The 21890-nt window shown below is 37.2% G+C and overlaps 3 protein-coding genes across 3 annotated transcripts; 2 read left to right on the top strand and 1 right to left on the bottom strand.

Moving 5' to 3' along the window:
• The first annotated feature begins 304 nt into the window (after positions 1 to 304).
• LOC128669409 (uncharacterized protein) lies at positions 305 to 9003 on the top strand. Its single transcript, XM_053744226.1, has 12 exons — positions 305 to 460; positions 1948 to 2107; positions 2641 to 2800; positions 3158 to 3252; positions 3652 to 3725; positions 3924 to 4077; positions 4499 to 4656; positions 5379 to 5527; positions 5893 to 6035; positions 6615 to 6765; positions 7312 to 7431; positions 8141 to 9003. Exons 1-12 carry the CDS (start codon positions 374 to 376, stop codon positions 8304 to 8306), a joined length of 1617 nt encoding a protein of 538 aa, XP_053600201.1. The 5' UTR covers positions 305 to 373; the 3' UTR covers positions 8307 to 9003.
• A 37-nt stretch (positions 9004 to 9040) lies between these two features.
• On the bottom strand, positions 9041 to 14502 carry LOC128669408 (uncharacterized). The gene is made up of 9 exons (XM_053744225.2): positions 14049 to 14502; positions 13703 to 13960; positions 13197 to 13473; positions 12545 to 12717; positions 11466 to 11517; positions 11136 to 11223; positions 10445 to 10619; positions 10021 to 10175; positions 9041 to 9655 (listed from the first exon to the last, which is right to left on the bottom strand). The coding sequence occupies exons 1-9, from the start codon at positions 14076 to 14078 to the stop codon at positions 9211 to 9213; spliced, it is 1653 nt and encodes a 550-aa protein (XP_053600200.1). The 5' UTR covers positions 14079 to 14502; the 3' UTR covers positions 9041 to 9210.
• Positions 14503 to 15710: 1208 nt separating this feature from the next.
• Positions 15711 to 21223, top strand: csw (corkscrew). The gene is made up of 2 exons (XM_053744539.2): positions 15711 to 16031; positions 17976 to 21223. Exon 2 carries the CDS (start codon positions 18075 to 18077, stop codon positions 19917 to 19919), a length of 1845 nt encoding a protein of 614 aa, XP_053600514.1. The 5' UTR covers positions 15711 to 16031; positions 17976 to 18074; the 3' UTR covers positions 19920 to 21223.
• Positions 21224 to 21890: the final 667 nt, after the last annotated feature.

Below are 21890 nucleotides of genomic sequence, written 5' to 3'. Positions count from 1 at the left end.
CTACATGTATGCACAATTTCACGATGATTGGTCGAGCAGATAAGGCATGAAGAGCGGTGAAGAGGTAACAATCAAACTTACTTTCGCATTTATAACATTAGATATAATTAATCTGGAGCTTAGAATATTCCGGAAGAAATGTTTTTGACCTAAAAAAACACCCGTCGCCTACTGACCGGTATACTTTAACCCTTAACGATCGAGGAATTCCTTTAATGTTTGATGTAGACCCTTTTATTGAAGACAAAAACATTTACAATTGTAGTTTAGATAAATATGATCGCAAAACTTTGTAAAGTCGATCGCTCGATACCGTTAGAGAGCTTGAACCGGCTCAGATAACCCCGCACTTGTCGCATGCGCGCGCGCAGTGATGTGGTTTATTGTGTTATTGTTGACATTTTCTGTGGCTGATGGGTCAAATCGACCTCATATCGTCTACATACTTGCTGATGATTTGGTGAGAACAAATAATATTTTTTTGAATGATTTACAGAATTATTTTTATAGTGTTCGTAATATTCGTGCGCAAGTATTTTCTGCAGTACTACATACTTATAATCGTTTTAGTAAAGTACCTATTTGTTTTCCTAACACAATAATTACATAGTTGCAACTGTCGCGATATGATGAGGAAACTATTCTTACAAGACTTCTATATATCTTACAAGACTTCACCGTACTTGTATCCAATATTATCGATCCTTTTGATTGATATATTAAATTATGATTAAATCTATATATTTATAAGCGACAAACACTCATCACGAAACCTCGAAAACTACTGAACCAATAAAGATGAAATTTGTAAATTGTAACTAGGACACATCCGCTAAGGGTTTTTGGGAATTTCTAAGGGAGTAAAATAGGGGTTGCAAGTTTGTACGAATTTTCGTAATTTTTGAAGTGAGACACATGAAATTTTCGATTTAGTAAAAAATAATTAAATATAATATTAATCACATTTTGATAATAGCAATCCTACAGAAGTTAAATAGGAGTTGCAAGTTTGTATGGAACTTCGTAATTTTTGAAAAGATATACATGAAATTTTAGACAAAAAATTAAGTTAGAAAAATAATAATAATCGCATTCCTATGGGGGTGATAGCGGATGGAAGCCTAAATGAAACTTCATTATTTTTGTTCTTAATACATGTGTGTAGCTATAGATACTATATAGTCATTGTATACACAAGAATCATTAAACTTGATAGACAACAAAATTATGGCATAGTTATATTGCTAAACGTGCTAAACAGACGAAGACTATTGATAAAGCCGTGTTATATCTGCACGGGTACGACATAAGTGTCATGCACGCTGTTGTCATAGAATTAATAATATTCATACACCATTACGACCACGACATGGGCACTCATAGTGAGGTTATGTAATAAATAAAGTTTAATATTAAACTGGGTGAACGCATTTACATTACCGAGTTTTAATATTAAATACACATACAAATTGGACATCTCACGTTGACAAAATTGCAGTTAATTATCAAAATGTAGATACTCACCGGCAGATTTAAACAACTAATGAGTTAACCGCTATGACAACCCATCCTATATCGTAAATCTCACCAAAAACGTGTTTCGATAAGGTTGTCTGTTTCTCAATAAAGACTAATGAAATCTCCAGGTAAAGCCCAACTCTGATTCCTTACTGAGTACGATTTCTTTATTAATATGCAGTTTATGTCACCGACCGTTGAACATACTTCTTCATAATTACGTCGTTGAACATTATGATAATTACGTGTTGAAGTTGATAAATAGAATCAACGGTCAAGCCATATACATTCAAACTATTTCAAGAAATAAATCAAGATTTCAACTAACGTTAAATTTATTTTCGATACTTTTTTTTAAGACAGACACTTCGGCTTTAAATACTGTAAAGATTGTTTATTAAGTCTCGTGAGAAAAAGCGGACTTTACAGGGCTGGAATGACGTGGGGTTCCACGGCTCCAATCAGATCCCCACGCCTAACATCGACGCCCTGGCGTACGCTGGTCTGCCGCTCCACAACTACTACGTGTCACCGATATGTACCCCGTCCAGATCCGCGCTTATGACTGGCAAATACCCGATACATACTGGTAAATACCTAGGTTTATATGACAAATTGAATATTATTTTGTTCTTTATCCTTTTTTTAAATAAATAAATAAAAATATCAGGAACCAACAAATCACATAGATGAAGAGTAAGTAAGTTCGATACTTGTCTTATGAGATACTAACTCAACGATACTATAAGAAATAGGAAACAAAAAATCACTGTCCGGTGGTATCTCTTCCAATCAACTGTCAAAAAAGACAGTTACAAATTCTTTATTCAAATTAATTTTTAATAAAATTAAGATGATTAATTTAGATCGCTTATTGACGTCTACAATATAAAATACAATATATATAAAAATATAAAATAAATCTTACAAAGTGCTGGTTAAGAAGCGGCGCAACAAACTTCACCGCGGCCTTAGGATGCCATCAACACTAGGGGTGTCACGTTGCCAACTTTGTGACCTAAGGTATTTTGTCGTAGTCTAGCCTGTAATAACAGACTATTTTTATACCAAGGTCTACCTCTGGTCTACACATTGTCCATTTTGATGTGCTTAATTCAACAGGTATGCAACATGGCGTTCTATACGGAATGGAGGCCAGAGGTCTCCCTCTGTCAGAGAAGTTGCTGCCGCAATACCTGAAGGAACTGGGGTACAAGACACACCTGGTAGGGAAATGGCACCTTGGCAGCTACAGGAAGGAATACCTACCAAAAAGCAGAGGGTACATAATGTGCTGTTAATCGTATCTAACTTTTCTATTTTGATTTGAAATCTTGACTGACGTTAGAGCTGCACAACGTTTATCTTTTTTTCAACTTTTTTGAAGATGAAAAGCTAAGCTTGTAATATTAGAACTTGTTTTAAATTTACTGTCGAACTGTTATTAGACTATCGTATTTTAAGATTAAGGTATTATATAATATTTTATATGACTTTGAAAAATTAGTTGAACAGAAATTAAAAATCTTCCCTCGTTCATCAAGTCCCGCATTCAAACGGGTTTGTATAATATATATAATAATAGATATTAAGTATATATTCTCCACTCCCCTATAGAAATATATATTTTTGTTTTCAGTTTCGATACGCACACAGGTTTCATCACTGGTAAAATAGATATGTATGACCACACCAACGTTGAGCAAGGAACTTGGGGCTTCGACTTCAAACGCGGTATGTCTTCCATCCACCATCAAAACTTTTTTGCCCTTTCGTCGACAGTTCTTCCACTTGGCTCCACCGTTTAGATCCACGTGTAAATTCTAGGACATTTTTTCTCTGAACCATGGGTAAAAAATAAAATATATGAAGGTATTTAAGTAATCAAACATGTTATTTAAATATCACTTTAATTGATCAGTTTTATTAATTACAAGATTTACTAGTTTTAGGTTCTATAAAGTGCGTTAGAAATGCTTCGTTTAACTCCAAAATCCGTGACGTCACAGTACATTACTATCGTACAAGGTACAATAAAATTTTGTTTTTGACATCATAAAAAAGTATCTGATTGACTAAGTAGTTGGAGTACAGCAATTTTTTTTTTATTGTAAATTAAAATTTTATTTCCAGATTCTGATGCGTTGGTATCCGATGATTTATTTGGCAAATATGTAACTGATATCTTCACTGACGAAGCAGTTCAGGTGAGATTCTATTTCTCTCTCTAAATTATAACCTCAAATGTTTTCAAGTATTAAATTAACAAGATGACTTACAAAAGAAGAATAAACAAGTATTGGTATTATTTTGTGATGAGATGCCTAAGGGCGACTTGGAATAAAGTATTGATGATAAATTAGTTTTTTATGTATGTATTCCTAGATTAAAGATATTTGTTACAGATAATCTCAATGCATAATAAAACCGATCCCCTTTTCTTGATGGTGGCGCACTCTGCCGTGCATAGTGGGAACCCTTACGAGCCGATAAGAGCGCCCGATAGCGTCATCGACAAGTTTACGTACATACAGAATAGACAGCGACAGAAGTTTGCTGGTATGAATTGAAAACTTTAAATTTTATTAAACTTAAGTTGAATTCAATCCAAACTAATTCTAACTAATATTGTAAAAGAGAAAGTAACTTTGTTTGTTATGTCTCCACGCTCTATCTACTCAACCAATTTTCTTGAAATCTTGCATACATGTAGTTAGCATAAAGTACGGAGACTTCTCCGTACCTTATAGGGACCTTTCATCCAGGAAAAATAAATGTTCCCGTGGGAAATTACCGCGGGCGAAGCTGCGTGCAAAAGCTAGTTTAACAAATTAAACTTAAATTATGAATTGAGTTTAATTAAATATTTCAAATAATTTATTTCAATTCGATAAATAAAATAGTTTAATTAAGCTTAATATGTATATGTACTTACGTAATATGTGAATCTCATTAAACAGTGGTCCATGTATGTCTTCAGGGGTGCTAACTAAGCTGGACCAGTCAGTGGGCCGCGTGTTGGCAGCCCTGCAGACACACAGCATGTTGCACAACACTGTCCTCGTGTTCAGCTCCGACAACGGCGGCCCCGCGGCCGGATTCAACGACAATGCAGCTTCGAACTTTCCGCTTAGAGGGGTCATTTGTTTTTATTTATTTATTACTAGCGGTTTCGCTCGGGTAAAACCATAAAAAACAAGCCACTCCTGAACTTTTCGTCTCCTCTGTGCCGATTTTCATCAAAATCGATCCTGTGTCGGTTTTTGAGTTTATTTATTGCAAACAAAAATAGAAATAAATTAGTATGAAAGTATGGAGTTGCTTATTCTGTTATTTCTGACGGTTAGTTCGATGATAAATCAAATAATTTTTTGCTAAAACATATACCAGAAATGACTAAAATACACTGTGCCAGAAAGGCGCGTTGTACAAAGACTAGAAGCTAGGAGATTAACAACATAGTCACAGATATTCTAATATGATGAGTGCGAAAATCTGTGTCTGCTATGGCAAAACCGCTAGACTGATTTTGATGATATTTGAAATAGGTATAGTTAATTTCCATGGGTTATACCAAGGCTGCCGTGGGCAAACCTGCGGGCTACAGATCATTTACAAAATGCTCATAAATATATTTACTTGAAGCAAAGAACTAAATTATGTTTAGTAATTTACATAACAATTGGTGTTCGATATTTTGTATTCTTCTCAACTATTTCTCAAGGTAACCTGATTTCTCGCGTCGAGAAATGTATTAATTAATGCCTCAGAAGTGTATTTATTTGCATTTTAGTAGATACCTACAAAGCATAGTGCAGGATAAAATTTTAATAATATACCTAATTCTACTTCTACTTCAGGTAAAAAACACCCTTTGGGAGGGCGGCGTCCGCGCCGCGGGGCTGATATTCAGCCCCCTGTTACAGAAGAGAAGTCACGTGGCCACACAGCTCATGGACATTTCTGATTGGCTGCCCACCTTGTACAGTGCGGCTGGGGGAAACGTCACGTATGTATATTTTGAATCTCCGACATCAGAAGGACTACTATAGTTATAAATTTAACGTGTATATGTATGTCTGTCCGAAAGCAGTAGCTGTATATAAAAGTACTTAATTAAGTATTTTAATAACCAAATGCAACTTTCATTGATCAGTTTTGTTAATTACGTAGTTTACTATTTTATTGTTCCCATTAAAATATATTAGGAATGCGTTTTGACTCCAAAAATCGTGACGTCATAGCACATTACCGTCTTACAAGCTCAATACATTTTATGTTTTTGGCAAAAACAAAATATGTAGGGGAAAACATAGAAAAAAGTGCCCGATAGTAAGTAGCCAATTTAATCGTGATTTAAAATGACACATCCAGGCAACTGGGGAGCATAGACGGTGTAGACCAATGGGAAGCGTTGTCCAAAGACCTGGACTCTGTCCGCACAGAAGTGCTGCACAACATTGACGACATCTGGGGCTTGGCCGCGCTCACTGTGTGGCCCTGGAAGCTCATCCAGGGTAATATTAGTTATTTACTAATTGTTAGTGCTGTTACCCGCACACAATGGCGTGTGGTCCTGCCCTAGAATTGGACCACTTCATATCTTCCCATGGATGTCGTTCGAGGCGATTAGCCTTAATAGCTGATAGGAAACCATAGCATTCCCAAAGAGCCTTGACGTCAGCATAAACATTTTCATATTTAAAATTTAGTGGTTATTTTTTACGCGATCCCTGGGCTTTGGGACGTCACAGCTCCAAATACGCAAAGATGATTGACAGATCGAGAGAAAGTATGAATCTTACAGCTTAATATCCAATGTTTTGCGGATGAGGAAGAAACTGAGGAAACACTTGGATGAGAAGTAATTAAGTATTTCTCATAATTACTGTGTTAGTAATTATGTTTTTAAATTGTATTTAAATTTATCGAAAACCCCCGAAAATTGAGTTTATATTTTTATTTCCTCAATCCGCAGGTGACCAAACGTTTTTAATTTATCTGTCGTGTAACTTTTTTTTCACCTACCATTCAGTTCGCCCATAGTGCTTTACTACTTGTATTTTGTACAATTAAAACAAAAAAAAACACCGTAGGTACGAACTACAACGGCACTTGGGACGGGTGGTTCGGGCCAAATGGCCGCCAGGGGTCATACAACATAAGCAAAGTGTTCGATTCTCCAGCAGGGAGAACTCTAAAAGGCCTCGGATATATGCCGAGTGCTGGCACTGTTGGCCAAATGCGGTAAGTGTGAGATGGATCAGCTCCTTATTGCACCAATTACAGAAGAATCATAATACAGGCTGTATATTGTATGCCCGTTGGGTTTTCTATGCCCTTGCCTGCAAAATAGTACGCGTTCACACGCACTGTTGATGTTTGAGCTATTAGAACAGTAAATGTTTTGCATAATTTATTCAATAAATAAATTCGATAAGGGATGGGAACAAGGATTAGTAGTGGATTAGGGTAGGCTTTCGCTCAGCAGTGAAACCTTATCTTTCGTATTATTATAAAGAGATAAGCGTTTGTAAGTTTGTATGTTTGAGGCGGGTAATCTCCGAAACTACCGAACCGATTTCAAAAAATATTTCACCATTAGAGAGGTACATTATCCGAGATTGCTATAGGCTATATTTTATCTCAAAATTCCCACGGGAGCGAAGCCTCGGGCAAAGTCTAGTAGCTAAATAAAATAATAATAAACGTGATAAAATATACACAGATTTTTGCGTCAAGAAATATCTCGTCTTAACTCCCTTGTGACGTAATGTTCAACTTCACATCCAGTAAAGCGGCGACGGTGAAGTGCGACTATAGCGCTCCCAAAGTGAAATGCCAGCCGCTGCAAGCGCCGTGCCTCTTCAACGTGCAGCAAGACCCTTGCGAGATGAATAACTTGGCGGCCAGGCAAGTAGCATTGCTTACGCTTAAGTGTATTGTATGCTAACACTAGCTTTTGCACACAACTTCGTATGTGAGTAAAAATTCGTTTCCCGTGGGAAATCGGGAAAGGAGTGGGGTTTCAGGCAATCCCTTCTTAGTGCTCTCCTACACTGTCCTACACACCAAATTTCGATCAAGTTTCGGCTGTGCATTGTGTGTCAGTCAGTCAGTCAGTAAGTTTTATATGTGTGGATTGAAGATTGATATCAGATTGTTTTAATTGCCGAAAAGCATGTCTTCTACTGATTAAGAGTCCTTAAATTACGTCACACGCTAAGTGGGAGAGTGGAGATTGACAGAGTGTGATAAGGCATGGAGAGGGTTAAATTTCATGACTGCACATTTTTGAATAAAAAAATTAATAATTTTTATCGATGAAGTCTTGTTATCAGCAACTGTAATATTTTCATTTTTTAATCATTTCATTGTAATTGGACTGTAAGACCTCCTTGAATAAATAAATAAATAAAGTTTGTGGTTGGTTGGAAGCACAGATTACATAATATTGGAAGCATATATACCTCTTGATACTAGATTACTATAAAGGGTACATTTCATTTAAATATGTACAGTAGGTTTCTCGTGATCGTGCAAAATATTTCTCGCGTCGCTCAGTCAGAATAAACTTATTTCAAGCAAGCATTTCATAAATGTTCTTATTATTTATTTCTAGTTTGCCCTCAATCCTACAACGCCTGGCTTCGTCTCTGTCGCAGTACAACGCCACGGCTGCGCCGGCGCACCCACCCAAGCTGGACCCGCGCGGGAACCCCAAGTTTTGGGGTCGACTGTACTTCAACTTCGGGGACTTTATCAATATCACCACTAACACCAGATGATGTTACTGTAGAGTAGGGATTATCCTATCTTATCACGCCAGAAAGCAGCATTTGGTGGAAACTTAGACAGAGAATAGTATAAACATCGTCACAAAGACAAGGCTAAATACTAGCTAGCGCACCCAAATAAGAGATAAAAAAATTTCCATACAACTTCCCGATCCATTTCATATTAAAGGACAAAAAATATAACACTCTGTCATTTTTCTTCTCTGTATACGAAAAAAAAAATACTGTAGACATAGTTTCCTTTCTCTAAGAAGAGACACGAGAAGAGAAAATGCGTACAAGAGAAATGCATGTTTGAAATAAATACTCGAGACAAAAGGGGACGGAGTGTGTCTTTTGTCCCACATCATGTTGTATAAGATAATCCGCGACTTTGTATGGAAATATTTTGTCTCATTTGGCGACGATAGCTCGTTGTCTTTAGTTTTCTTTGTCTTTGCCCATAATAAAATGGTGTATTTTATGAATGGATACTATGTGAGCTTGTGAAATATGTTGTTATTAGATTTATTGATTTGTATTTGGATAAAATTAAATCGAAATTGACGTGGCTGAATACCTAACCTTAAACAAACCTATACGATTTCTAACGTTATTTGATTGAAAGGATCTATGTAAACATAAGTAGGAAAATAATAAAAATAATAAATACCAAAACAGAAAATTTTAATTCATCAACAAAAACAAACGAAAATAAGTAGATTTTAACTAATGCTAATCAAATCATTGGAATATAATCAAAATTTAGTATTGCTTTTTTCTTATGTATACGGTAAATCAGCTATGTAAACTGAAATAACTTTTATACATAACACATTAAATGCAAAATTATTTTACGAAAATTATCTTATCACTAATCAGTACCTAAAACGTATAAGTTTCTGGTAAATTCCAATTACGAACTAATTTTAGCTCTCTTAGTTTTAAGACTAGCAGATCTCCGTCCCTTTGGCTTATCAATTTCATCAGTTACCTTCCTTTTGCCCAATTTCTTTCCAATATTCTCCATATCCTTCACCGGATTATGTGAACCGCTTAGAGGTAGGTCATCGTCTTTCTGATAGTTCGATAATACAGCTTCTCTGTATTGCAATAAGGTCGAATCTTGGCGGGCAGGTGGTACACAAACGTTGTCTATAACCCGGCCGAGAGTGTCGGCGTTCTGTAATGATACTTTCTCTAAAGGTTCGAGGACGTCTCCTACTGGGTCGGGAGTACTTTCCTGAGAGGCGAAGGTTTCGGCTAACAGACGATCGACGATGTTGTTTTCTGGGTTTTGGAAGTATTTACCTATTACAGCGTTTAGCTTGTCCCGTGATAACTTCTTCGGTGCCGACGCGCTATATTGGGTAAAAAAAATTTGTAATTCAACTCTTTATTCGAATATTACGTAACGTTTGTTTTTTTTTTACACATTCATGTTGCGTATAATATTTTATTTTATTTATAACAATAAATAGGCTTTCTGATATAAGTTTTAAAAATATATCTCACACCGCAGTGGTGTACAAGTACAACTTTGAAATATTTAATTAATGATTGAAATAAAGAACCAGTTAACTAATTATTACTACATATGGTACTTAACACTTACACGGATACACGACTTCTGTACCCAGTTATAACAATTAAAGTTCTATTGTTTCTCGTCGAGCGTCCGTGAAAGTGTTCTATGTAAATATAGAAGATAAAATAATGAACTCACTCCGGACCATCGATCAGAATCTCATGGAAGTAGAGCAGGCGCATCAGCTTGGCCATGTTGAGGTTGGAGATGCCCAGCTTGTTCGCGATGTCGTCCGCGTGAACCTCCGACACAGTGCTCAGGTACATCAGCGTGCGGCGGAATATACACAGACACTGCGGGAAATATTGTCTTTGCAACGAGAAACATTAAGAGACGAGACTTTAGTTTGTGATCATAGTGTGTTGTAGTATGTTTAGAGGCGAGAAACCGTCGTGTCGAAGCGAGAAATTGATTCGTTTTTTGGTGAGAAATGATATTTATGGCCGAGAAACACAGTTGTGAGGTTTGTGATTGTGGCAACATCATATGGATGAGAAATATATTTTCTAGTTTTCAATTGATATGTTTCTCGCTTCGAAGCACAGGTTTCTCAGTAGATCACCTCTCTCTTCTTGTCGGAGAGGTCAGCCAGCTGCGGGTCGGTGGCGGCGCCGCGCCCGCGCTCGTGACACGCGGCGCAGCAGTGCGCGTGCGCGTGCGCGTGCGCGTGCGCGTGCGCGTGCGCGAGCTCAGCTCGCAGACCGAAACACGCCGCGTGTTGACGCGTGTTGCAGTAACTAGTCAAAGAAAGAAAATGCTTTATCGGCAAAAAAAAGATAAAGTGAACCGATTTATATTTCAAAAAATTATTTCTTAAATCTGAATTTTTGCGAATATTTTTTTCTTAATTTGGATATTTATGTAATAATTTTTAATAATACTATAATATTAAATTGATATCAATACGTATTACGAAATATTTTATAGTCATTTTATTTTGTGTTTTTTCAATTAATTGTGAATTGTGATAAATTCAAGAAAATTTACGTCCACGAGGTGTATCTTGCGTATCAAACTAAAAAACAAAACTCACATTTTAAAATAAGTGAAAAGTTTCACCAGAAATAAACATAGAACAAGAAATGATTTCTTCAATAACTTTTTACGTGCTAATTTCTTATATAATATGAAAATGGCAAACGTAAAATAAGCATTTAGCAATGTCTAGTTGACCGGCCAATCTCACGACGACAATTATAAGAGGCTATTACTATATAACACGAGAAATTAAAACTATTGGAAAATAAACTTACAAACAGGTCAGCATTGGGCCGTCCTCGTCCCGCTTGTTGCAGGGACAGCGCACACTCCACGCTCTCCCCTGCGACTCGCGCTCTAATGCTGCGGATTCACGAGATATATGCTAACTGAGAATGGAGTGACCGATTTTTTCACAACCTTAACGATATAGTTAGCACACAAGGTAAAATAATAGGTACTAAGCTGCACTATGCTACTAAGCAATAGGCACGTCACTAGCACAATAAAAATAATGTTTTATGATTATCGATCTACAGTGGTTAGTACCTAATGATCGATAAACACTACTTAGAATAATCTATGTATTATCTCTAACAACCTACCTTCAAAATCGTCATCTTCATTTTGCGTCATCATTGGTACATTCTGAGATGGCTGCAAACAAAATGATAATCTATGTGGATTGTCCAAATTGTTTTTTTCACGCCACGACTTGCTGAGCGGAGACCGTTTGGGTACAAGCATTAGTGATGTAATGATTTGTGTCCATGTAACATGGTTATCATCATAATCAATCAATACATATCATCATCAATACATATAATAAAATTGAAGAAAGGCCAAATTTGTACATTGGATATTTTTTTAAAATTCTATACTTCTATTCATGGAATATACTTAGTAACTAAGTTTATTCCATGAAGAATTTAAAAAAATTGCAAAAAACATGATGGCACAATATGTAGGAAACGGTACGGGATATCTGCTTTACATTACATAGCAGGAAGCGTTGCATTGGACAAGTTTGCGGGACGAGACACGCAGCGGGAAACAGAAAATTGAAGTAAAGATGATAAAAAATGCTAATTCGAATCATAATTTGCTATGAAATTCACGCGGGCGAAGCCGCGGGCAAAAGCTAGTATCAAATAAAGTTTTTTTTTTTCTATTTTGGGGAGAGTTTGTTCCCTTTTTTAGTTCCCGCCAAGTCCTGGGGAACTTATAGTTAGTGCGAACACCTTCAGGAAGCGGAGCACCGCCAATGATTTCCAGGCAGGCTTCGCTCATTGACCCCGGTTGTTGTAGGAATTCTTCTCTTATTGACACTTTACTACTTTGATGCTCAATGGCTCCCACCCATTGGATTTTCAGTGGCTTGCTTGCAGCTTACAAATCCTTCGGCTGCCATCGAAACTAATATAGTTCTGTGGGCGAAGTGCGGTTAGCATTTCACTTCTCACCATCGAATCGATTCGAAATGAGACACAGCGAACCAATCACATTGCGCCATTGTGACGCAACGACAACCACACTGCAATGTCATTAGTTCGCTGCGTCACAAGTCGAATCGATTCGATAGTGAGAAGTGAAAATGCTAACCCGCACTTCGCTCTGCAATGAGAAACTTGTTAGCGATCGGAAACCTCATCATCAAGCTGAGAAAGCGAGCTGCAATACTTACGATAGCCTCATGGCTGGCGCCCAGAGTGTCGCGGATGTAGGAGCTGGCCATCAGCTTGTGGAAGGGCGTCTCCACGCTGCCCAGCTTTATGGCCGGCTCCAGGGTTTGTCCGATGTGGTCGTCGTCGGGACTGGCTGCCGTGAAACCCGACACATTGTAGCCTTCGGGCGCGTCTTGTAATAACAACAAGGGACACTTGAAGACAACAAGCTACGGTAGCCAAATGAGACAAAGCAAAATGTTCTGTCTCTATACAGAGCGAAGAGATTGGTAGTAAAACCGGGCACGCAAAAAACGCGTTGTCTTGTATGAGCCACACGAAAAATGACGATAATGTCTGACAGGTAATAGTTTCGATGTCATTGTTGCTACTACTACAATTATGTAAATAATAATCTCAAAATAATTATCTCAAGATTCAAACAAAAGTAAGTTGACGCCGGTAATAAATATGTTTAATTAAAAAAAGGAATGTTAGTTTTATAAACACATTTTAAAAATAAAGTTCGGTGGCAATTTTTGGAACTACCAATAACATTTAGGCCACGTTGTTGTAAGCGACTGGAGCGCCGCGCCACACCTGCTATATTCTTTTCGTAGCGCTTTCTAATGAGTACTTACAAGTACTTGTGTAAATTATTTTTATACATACCGTCATTATAATACAGCCGGACGCTAACGTGACAATATTCAAAAGGGTTTTGCTGTGTTGTCTGCATGATGACCATGCACGCGCGGATCAGCTGGACTGTTCTGTCCCGAACATTGTCGAACGAAAACTTATTGGTCTTCCTGGCGCTGTCCCGGCTTTTGGAGTGCACATTCATGGTCACCCCATCCTTGTTGTACGAATACTCGAAGATGTAATATTCCACTAGATTGTCCGTTGTGAATTCGTCTTTGTAGAAGCATAGTGCTAATTGGTGTAGCTGGAAGTCAAAATCAAAGCAGATGATAGGTATACATTTTATATCGTACCTCTGATAGTTCTAGTGATTAGTTAGAACTAATCGGACCAAACTTCGACTACATGAATAGTATTTAGCTCTAATTAAACTAAATTAGTATTTAACCCTAGTATAATAATATCTAGCCAGTGTGAGTGAGCGTGTGAGTGTTATCACTTACTATTCCCTTGTACATAGTCGATTTACTTACAAATTTTTTATCGAAGGCCTCAAAAGCTTGCGTTAGGGCCGTACTGACAAAATCAGCAAACTCGTCCCTACATTTTTTCTTCAAAATCCTAAGCTTTAGACCAGCGAAATGTTCAAGAGTATAACTATCATCTGGAAAATTCTTCAAATATGTTATTGTGCTTACGGCTACGACCGTTAGCTGTTTCATAAAAGTAACAGAACTGGTATAATTTTCAGTCATAGTCTTTGGAAATATTTTCGTCCATTCCTTCATAGCCTGTAAAAAAAAATTAGGTAACACAACAACTACCGTCTAATAATTATCTAACACTTCAACCACTGAGAAACGTTTGACAATACATTACCTGGGTCATAGGAGTCGCTATTGCCTGCATTTTTTTATTTAGGGTATTGCTGGATTACTAAAACGAAATAATCTAAATTTTTATTACAAAATGCAGATTAAAATTTTCCCGCGTCGCGTATGTTTGAAACTTTCGTTCGTTCGTGAAATCGATCCTGTAATATTTTTATTAAATCAATCATAAAGCAAAAGCATCATAGCAATACAGCCACAGGTATTAAAAAGAGTTTTCTAGTTTTAAGAACATGAATGTAGAAAAAGTTTAATTTCCTTTTTCAAATTAGACATTACTTTTTTATGTTTGCATCTGTCATTATTATGACTGACAAATTTTAAAATAATTTTGAAAACGTTTATGTGAAAGTTCGGAAGATTTTTCAATATTAACAAAATGCTATGCCCTGAAGGAGAAGCAGCTTCAAAAGAAAACGTTTCCAAAGGAGACACATGTCCAAAGAAAAATAGGAAGATCCCCGCAGAAGGCACTGGTAGCTTAGAATTAAATTCTTTCAAAAATCCTAAGACATGGAAAAAATCGATTACTAATTTTTTTCGCCATCAGCTTCGATCAACAAAATCCAACGACGTAAGTTATATTAAAATTAATGTAATTTATAATATGTAAGGATAAAGATACTTATCCTACGTCTGTAAGTGTAATTTTCATGCGATTTTCACCAATAGATATATAAGTAGTGTGATTTCAGAGGAAGATTTGGATGTATATTTATTATGTTTTTACATGAGCGAAGCCGGGACGGGCCGGATATTTAAAAAATGTGTTATAGATATTATGAGGGTATCTGGAATAATATAACGTACGAATCAGTCAAACTAACTCCAGATTACGATTACCCCCTGGTACGGTGTGCAAAATATGCAAGAGCAACGGAAAAATCGCGACAATCGACATGTGTCGGAACGAAACCACTAACCGTACTGGCATAGCCGGCTCTTTCCAGTATCTTTATATGTGACCAGCGAGGTCCAGGTGTATTTATTTTAGCTGTGTACCTAGCACGTGGTAAATAGGGTCTCATATTAGTACATACTTTTACAGGGTGATCTTCCTTCTGGCAGCAAAGAAAAATTTGAAGAGAAGGAGATGGCCCCTGAACAAAAATGGCAATCCTTAGGGAAAGTTTTCAGACGTCAAAGTTTTGCTGAACACTGGCATAAGACGCCTAGTCAACAAGGAGGAGAATGTTCAAACGCTCCTAGTAAGAGAATGCCAGTGAGGAAAGTTCTGTCAAGTTATTTTGGCAAATCTAATAAAACTTCGTCGGGAATTGAAGAAAATTAATATTAATGTAATGAATAAACTTGAATCTTGAATAATTTAGTTTTTTTTTTTTCATTTTATGCCTAATGCGAAATCAAGAACTCAGCAGAGGTCATGGAGAGGGTAACAATTCCTTCGTGTATGAATGTAGATAACACGCCAATCGAAATCCGAGTTAGGCAGGAATGATTTCACACAACGTAAGCGATTAGAATAACTCCTACCTAATATTTATTTTGTGGCAAGAGTGTGTTGGCCTTCAACGACGTTAGCGCCACCTACCTGGGTGGCACAAATGCCTTCATCGTTCGTTTAGAAACCGAGTAAATTGATGTCTTGTAATCGTTCAGAAATGAAAAAATATATCTGCCATCTTGACAGCAGAAAAGTAAACTGGCAAAGGAGTAAAATCCATGAGTGACACCGTGAGCTCTCACGAATAAAGTTAATTTTAAGCTTTTTGTGATAAATTGTTTTGTGTAACATATAATTTGTTTATTTGCTACTTGAACACAGTCTATTTTTAATTGGGTCACTATATTTAGCTTCAGGTACATTTTGTGTCAGTGCACTGGTGAATACGCCCTTGAAAACGGAGTTTCAAAAAAAATCTTCACTCAGCATAGCAACAGTAGTTCGATCCCTATATTTCATATTATAGGGAATAGTGTGTACTGTTTCTTGTATTGGTGCCTTTATGAGGTAAGTTCATAATTCTATATTTAGAATTGCAACTGTATTTCGCTGCTGTCGTGTAGCGAGCGTGGAATTATGATCCCTTTGTGGCATTGTACATTCGGTTCGTATCATACTCATACATTACAGGTACATTATTGTATACATTTTTTACAAGTAGCTAGAATCTGTTTAGAAACATCGTTTCTGAAATATTTATACATACACACATCTCAATATGATAATTGGTATAGCCAGCTACTAAATAGGTACCTACTTATCAAAAAGTAGTACAAAATAGAGGTAGTAGCTCATTCATGTGCATTTCCAAAGCCTAACAAAAATTGGGTGTCTTTTCAGTATTCCACTGAGCTTGTTCCAGCAGGCCTATTGTTGAACTAAAACCCATATATGAGAAAAATAGTTACAGAAATACACGCTGATAAACAAACACAATAGATGATGCCAACAGCGACTGGTCTACTTGTCCATCTTGACCAATACATACATTTTTGGAATAAGTACTTTTTATCCAATCCCCATATACTTTATATAAATTTCTATACTTAACAGTGATGTGATTAACCATAATAGACTAGAGAAATATTTACTAGATGAATTTGTATTTTAGTACAAAAGAAAACTGTTAAGTTTGTATGTTTTCAAATTGACTTGAACTGAAAGTTCTTCAAATTTAAATGTTATTGTGCATATGGATATAATAGCTATTTCATAAAAGTAGCAGAAAGTGGTATAATTATCAGTCATAGTCTTGTAAATATTTTTGCCTATATATATATTAAATTGGCTAAACTTTTTGCCCACAACTTTGTATATGAGCAAATATCTGATTCCTGTGGAAATTTCAGGAAATTCTTTCTTTGTGCTCCTCTACACTGTCTTAGGAACCTACACACCAAATTTCAGCTTTCTACGCCCAGTAGTTTCGGCTGTGCCATGTCTGTCAGTCACTCAATAACACAAAAAATAAAATGTAAATATACAGCTGTGGAGACTCAATATACTTTTTGCTGTGGAGGCCGTAGTTTGTTGGGAGTAGGCGTGGGGCGATGGGGAATGGTGATCCCTGCTCCAAGTGTTATCTGGTGCTGAGAATGGCCATCGCAATACAGCATGACAATGCCATGAGTTAGGCATCTTTGCACCAGATATGTTACGGGGTAAATAATATATATTTTTTCTGATGACTTAGTTATAAACTCTTGTATGACTTTTATGGAATTAGATAAATAATATATTACCGAGTCATAGGAGTCTTGCTTGCATTATTCATATTAGGGATTAATATAATAATTTGCCTTCTGTTACTGAGAAATTATACATGAATTTGTATTTAAAAAAGCCCTTCTGGCATAATAGGGACCAACACTGTTTGAATTAGTTTCTTTCGGCATTTCTTCTCAGCAGTGATCATTCCGAAATGCTAGTAGTTTGTAGCTTTGGTAAACATCATTTAATTTAGAATATGACGTGAAAAAGTGCCTGTGAAGGCCTAATTTCTGAATAAATGATTTGATTTTGTAATATCTCTCTCTCATCATAATGAGAGAAAGATCAAACCACAACAAACTTAAATTATAAAGAATTTGTTAACATATATATGCTATACTCATGCCACAGAATATACCTAATGACTAAAAACCTTATGCAAAGTCCTTGAGTAGGTTGACGTGTGTCTGTTTATGTGTACTACAATACAACTATATAAATAACAATATTTAATTACTATAGAGATATACCTCACAATAGGTACCGTATTGTTTGACGACTGTTATATTGTTTCCCGACTTATTGCTCTTCAAATCTCTTGTTTCTCAGAAACCGTAACTAAGTTATTTACGGAAAACAAACAAATATTACACTACACACATACACTTGTAGGTAAAACCATTCAAATTCAGTTGTTTTGTACGCAGTAGTTAATTATAGAATACTTGTACTTCATTTCAGATGACTGGAGAAGATGCATGGAGCCTTGAAAACCGAGACAGAAGAAAATTAATCTGATAGTGTCGTAGTGTAAGTATCGGTGCTTTTTGTTAGTGTAAGATGATCACGCGAAGATGGTTCCACCCGTCGCTGAGCGGAGTGGACGCGGAGAAGCTTCTGATGGAGTGCGGGAGGGACGGGTACTTCTTGGCGCGGCCCAGCATGAGCAACAAGGGGGACTTCACGCTCTCCGTGCGTCGCGGCGACGAGGTCACGCACATCAAGATACAGAACAACGGCGAATTCCTCGACCTATATGGAGGAGAGAAGTTCGCGACCCTCTCCGAACTCGTGCAATACTACATAGACAATCAGGGCCAACTGCGCGAGAAAAACGGAAATGTTATTAGATTAAAAACGCCCCTAAACTGCGCCGACCCTACCACGGAGCGGTGGTATCACGGGCAACTTACCGCCAAGGAAGCTGAGAAAATGATGCTCGAGAATGGAAAGAATGGCTCGTTCCTCGTCCGAGAGTCTCAGCGGCAACCGGGCGACTTCGTGCTGTCCGTGAGGACCAGGGACCGGGTCACGCACGTCATCATCCGGCGGCAGGACAACAAGTACGACGTCGGCGGCGGCAAGCAATTCAATGATCTCGTCAGTCTCATAGAGCACTACAGAAACTTTCCCATGGTAGAAACTTCAGGCGAAGTCCTTAGACTTATCCAGCCGTTCAACGCCACGAGAATACAAGTCCGCCACTTCCATACGAGAGTAAAACAACTACAAAAGGAAAACGAAGGTCCCATCGAAAGTATGGCGTACAAACAAGGTTTCTGGGAGGAATTCGAGACGCTGCAGATGATGGAGAACTTCCAGTTCGACAGGATGGAGGGTTCCAAACCAGAAAATATTAGGAAAAACAGATACAAAAACATTATCCCTTTCGATCATACGAGGGTCGTCTTGAAAGATATACCACACGACGCTCCGCCGGGTTCGGACTACATAAACGCGAATTACATTCGGTGCGATAGCATCGATTGTAATTCCGACTCGCAGGATTGTAGCAACGGCAGTAACGAGAATGGCTCGCCACCGGGCAGGAGCAAGGACAAGTCTGTGGTGGTGGCGGAGGAGATCGCGCCGCGGCCCGCCGCGCCCCCGTTCGAGCCCAGCGTGCTGCGCTCCAACCCCAACTACGTCAACACCACCATCCCGAAGGCGGCCGCTAAGGTCGAGAGTCTCGTCGCCGAAAACGTCTACAACAAAACTTACATAGCAACCCAGGGCTGCCTCTCGACCACCATTCATCAATTCTGGTCCATGATCTGGCAAGAGGACGTCCGCATAATCATTATGACGACCAAGGAGATCGAGCGCGGCAAAGTGAAATGCGAGCGGTACTGGCCCGATCTAAACAAGACTGAGGTGCTGAAGAAATATTCAATTTACAACGAATCGGAGTCTTCGACGCAAGACTACACGTTGCGGCGGTTCGCGGTCACGAAGAATGACGAGCCGAACGCGAAGCGTACAATATATCATTTTCATTTCACGGCTTGGCCGGACCACGGGGTGCCTTCGGAGCCCGGCCGGGTGTTGAACATCCTGCTGGACGTCAACAGCAGGCTGCAGCAGATCATGACGGGGCCGGAGCCGCCGATGCAGGCCGTGGTGTGCGTACATTGCTCCGCGGGTATCGGCAGGACCGGTACGTTCATTGTGATCGACATGATTCTCGACCAAATAAGGAAAGAGGGGTTCGATTGCGAGATAGATATACACCGCACGGTGCAGATGGTGCGCGACCAGAGGTCCGGTATGGTCCAGAACGAGGCGCAGTACAAGTTCATATACATGGCCGTGCTGGAGTACATCCAAGCGGTGAAGCAACTAACCGGCTTGGGAAAAGAACCAACACCAAACTCGCCCACAATCAGGGGTGTTCCCTTTTTATAAATCACACCTACAGAATTGAAAGAAAGCTTTATAAAGATTAGTAGGGATTCAAGTTTGTAGATTTTCAAACCATTATCGCTGATGGTAATTTTAACTGTACCTAATTTAAGGAATTTTATTACCCTGACGTTTTAAAAGTATAACAGTCTTTTTAAATTGATTCAGTAAGACATACAATATTTGTTTTTAGTTATGATTACTGGGTATATACAGCGAAATTAAAAAAACACTACCTATATTTGTATTAAATTCATATTTATTCCTTGTGTATAAAGTCACACAGAATGTGTCATCACATTATTAATATTTTAAGTGCTTTCCTGTTACGGAAATAAGTAAATCTGGCATCCTCCGTGTTTTATTTTATGTAATTTAAACATGGCTGCATTATGTTAATAATAATGAAATCATTTCTAAAAAAATAAATAATATATGTAATATCTTTGTGACACATAATGTATATCAACTACCATGTATTATTTTATGCAATTATTTAATTTTTGTAAGTGAAACTTTTCTAAATATTATTTTAGGATGTCAAAAGTTTACCTGTTATAATAATATACAATCACTTTATTCGAAGTGTTACATTTTTGTAAAATATATTATTAAGTATGTATATTTAGACTATATTAACGTGGTTAAGTGACCTATGATTCTTTAAATATTTTTGCAAACATATGAAATTTTACATTATTTTATTCGAATACACTATAGTTTACAAAAGAGCTGAATATATTGATGTTGATGGTGGGTAGTTATTTGTAGTTTAAAACTAATAATTATAAGGCGGGAGCCTCACAGGCAGCAGTTTGTATTGGCACAAGATTTATTATATTTATTGGTTTCATTCATTATGTTGTAATCTTAGAAAGGTGGAAAGAAACCGACTCGCCGCCTGTGAGATTGGCGCTATGATACTAAATGGAGACCTGATATTTCAAATCATTGCTTTAAATTGGTACTACAAGAGGTCTAGAGATGACCAACGTGATCTCGAATTGGGAGTTTGAATTGAACAGAATGTAATATTTTTTGTTACTCATTCTTTTGGCGAATGTTTGCAGTTCAATTTGATTATAATATTAGCTCATAAAATAAAGAATGTGTGTTAAAATGGAATACCGACTTGCCAGCGGATTTCTTGGCTAGCACTGAAAATGTGTCAAATTTTTGCATCAATTTTTTTTTTTTAATCTATAATTAAATATTCGATGATTATTTTTCGGCCAACGTTTGCAGAATTGGCTCGTCTTAAGACTTGTTCAATCGTATATCGTCGGTATAGTGTAGGAATTTGAAAATTCATACAAACCTTGTAGTTCATTTTTTTAACTTTTTTTAATTGCCATCGTAGTTAGGTACTACATTAAACATTGTTATGTACGCAGAAAAAAAAACAGAAGTTTAATTATGATGAACAATTATGATTTCCTACATGCTTAAACGTATAAATAAAAATACATGTACTACAGTGACGTTAAAGCGAGTTATTTCTCGTGAACTGGCGTCATAAACTATTGACGATATCCGTACTTGTCAATATTATTTTTAAAATGAACAATATAGATTTTCATCCGAAAACAATGAGTGAAACAATAGACAGAATGGCTCCGCTATTTAGTTATTAAAAAACATTAATATCTGCGTCAACATATAGATCTTCAAAGAATTTAGCTGTATAAACATTGTTTTTGCATTGCATGTAACAATTTTACTTTTTATAAACTGCATATGTTTTATATTCTATATATTTTAATGAATTTAAAAAATGTTTTACATCTTTTATTCTTGTCAGATACAAAATTGAGGTGCTTCTATGTAAGGTGCCGTGTTACGGCTGATGGTGCGATATTTCTTTTTATTATTTTTATTTTTGTTTTTATGCGTAGGTGACAATCTAGTTTTACGTACACATAAAGAGCGATGTAGGCGAATTCCACTTTTGGGGATTTTATTTGACTACATAAC

The sequence above is a fragment of the Plodia interpunctella genome, chromosome 4 (genome assembly GCF_027563975.2).
Source record: "Plodia interpunctella isolate USDA-ARS_2022_Savannah chromosome 4, ilPloInte3.2, whole genome shotgun sequence".
Classification (NCBI taxonomy): domain Eukaryota; kingdom Metazoa; phylum Arthropoda; class Insecta; order Lepidoptera; family Pyralidae; genus Plodia; species Plodia interpunctella.
This window is presented reverse-complemented; position numbering and strand designations above follow the sequence as displayed.

Coding starts and splice junctions, on each gene's coding strand:
- LOC128669409 (XM_053744226.1), top strand. CDS start 374: ATGTGGTTTATTGTGTTATTGTTGACATTTTCTGTGGCTGATGGGTCA. Junction 3,726..3,923: donor TCACTGACGAAGCAGTTCAG/GTGAGATTCTAT, acceptor TATTTGTTACAG/ATAATCTCAATGCATAATAA. Junction 7,432..8,140: donor ATGAATAACTTGGCGGCCAG/GCAAGTAGCATT, acceptor ATTTATTTCTAG/TTTGCCCTCAATCCTACAAC.
- LOC128669408 (XM_053744225.2), bottom strand. CDS start 14,078: ATGCAGGCAATAGCGACTCCTATGACCCAG. Junction 13,474..13,702: donor AGGCCTTCGATAAAAAATTT/GTAAGTAAATCG, acceptor TTTGACTTCCAG/CTACACCAATTAGCACTATG. Junction 12,718..13,196: donor CCGGCTGTATTATAATGACG/GTATGTATAAAA, acceptor TGTTATTACAAG/ACGCGCCCGAAGGCTACAAT.
- csw (XM_053744539.2), top strand. CDS start 18,075: ATGATCACGCGAAGATGGTTCCACCCGTCGCTGAGCGGAGTGGACGCG.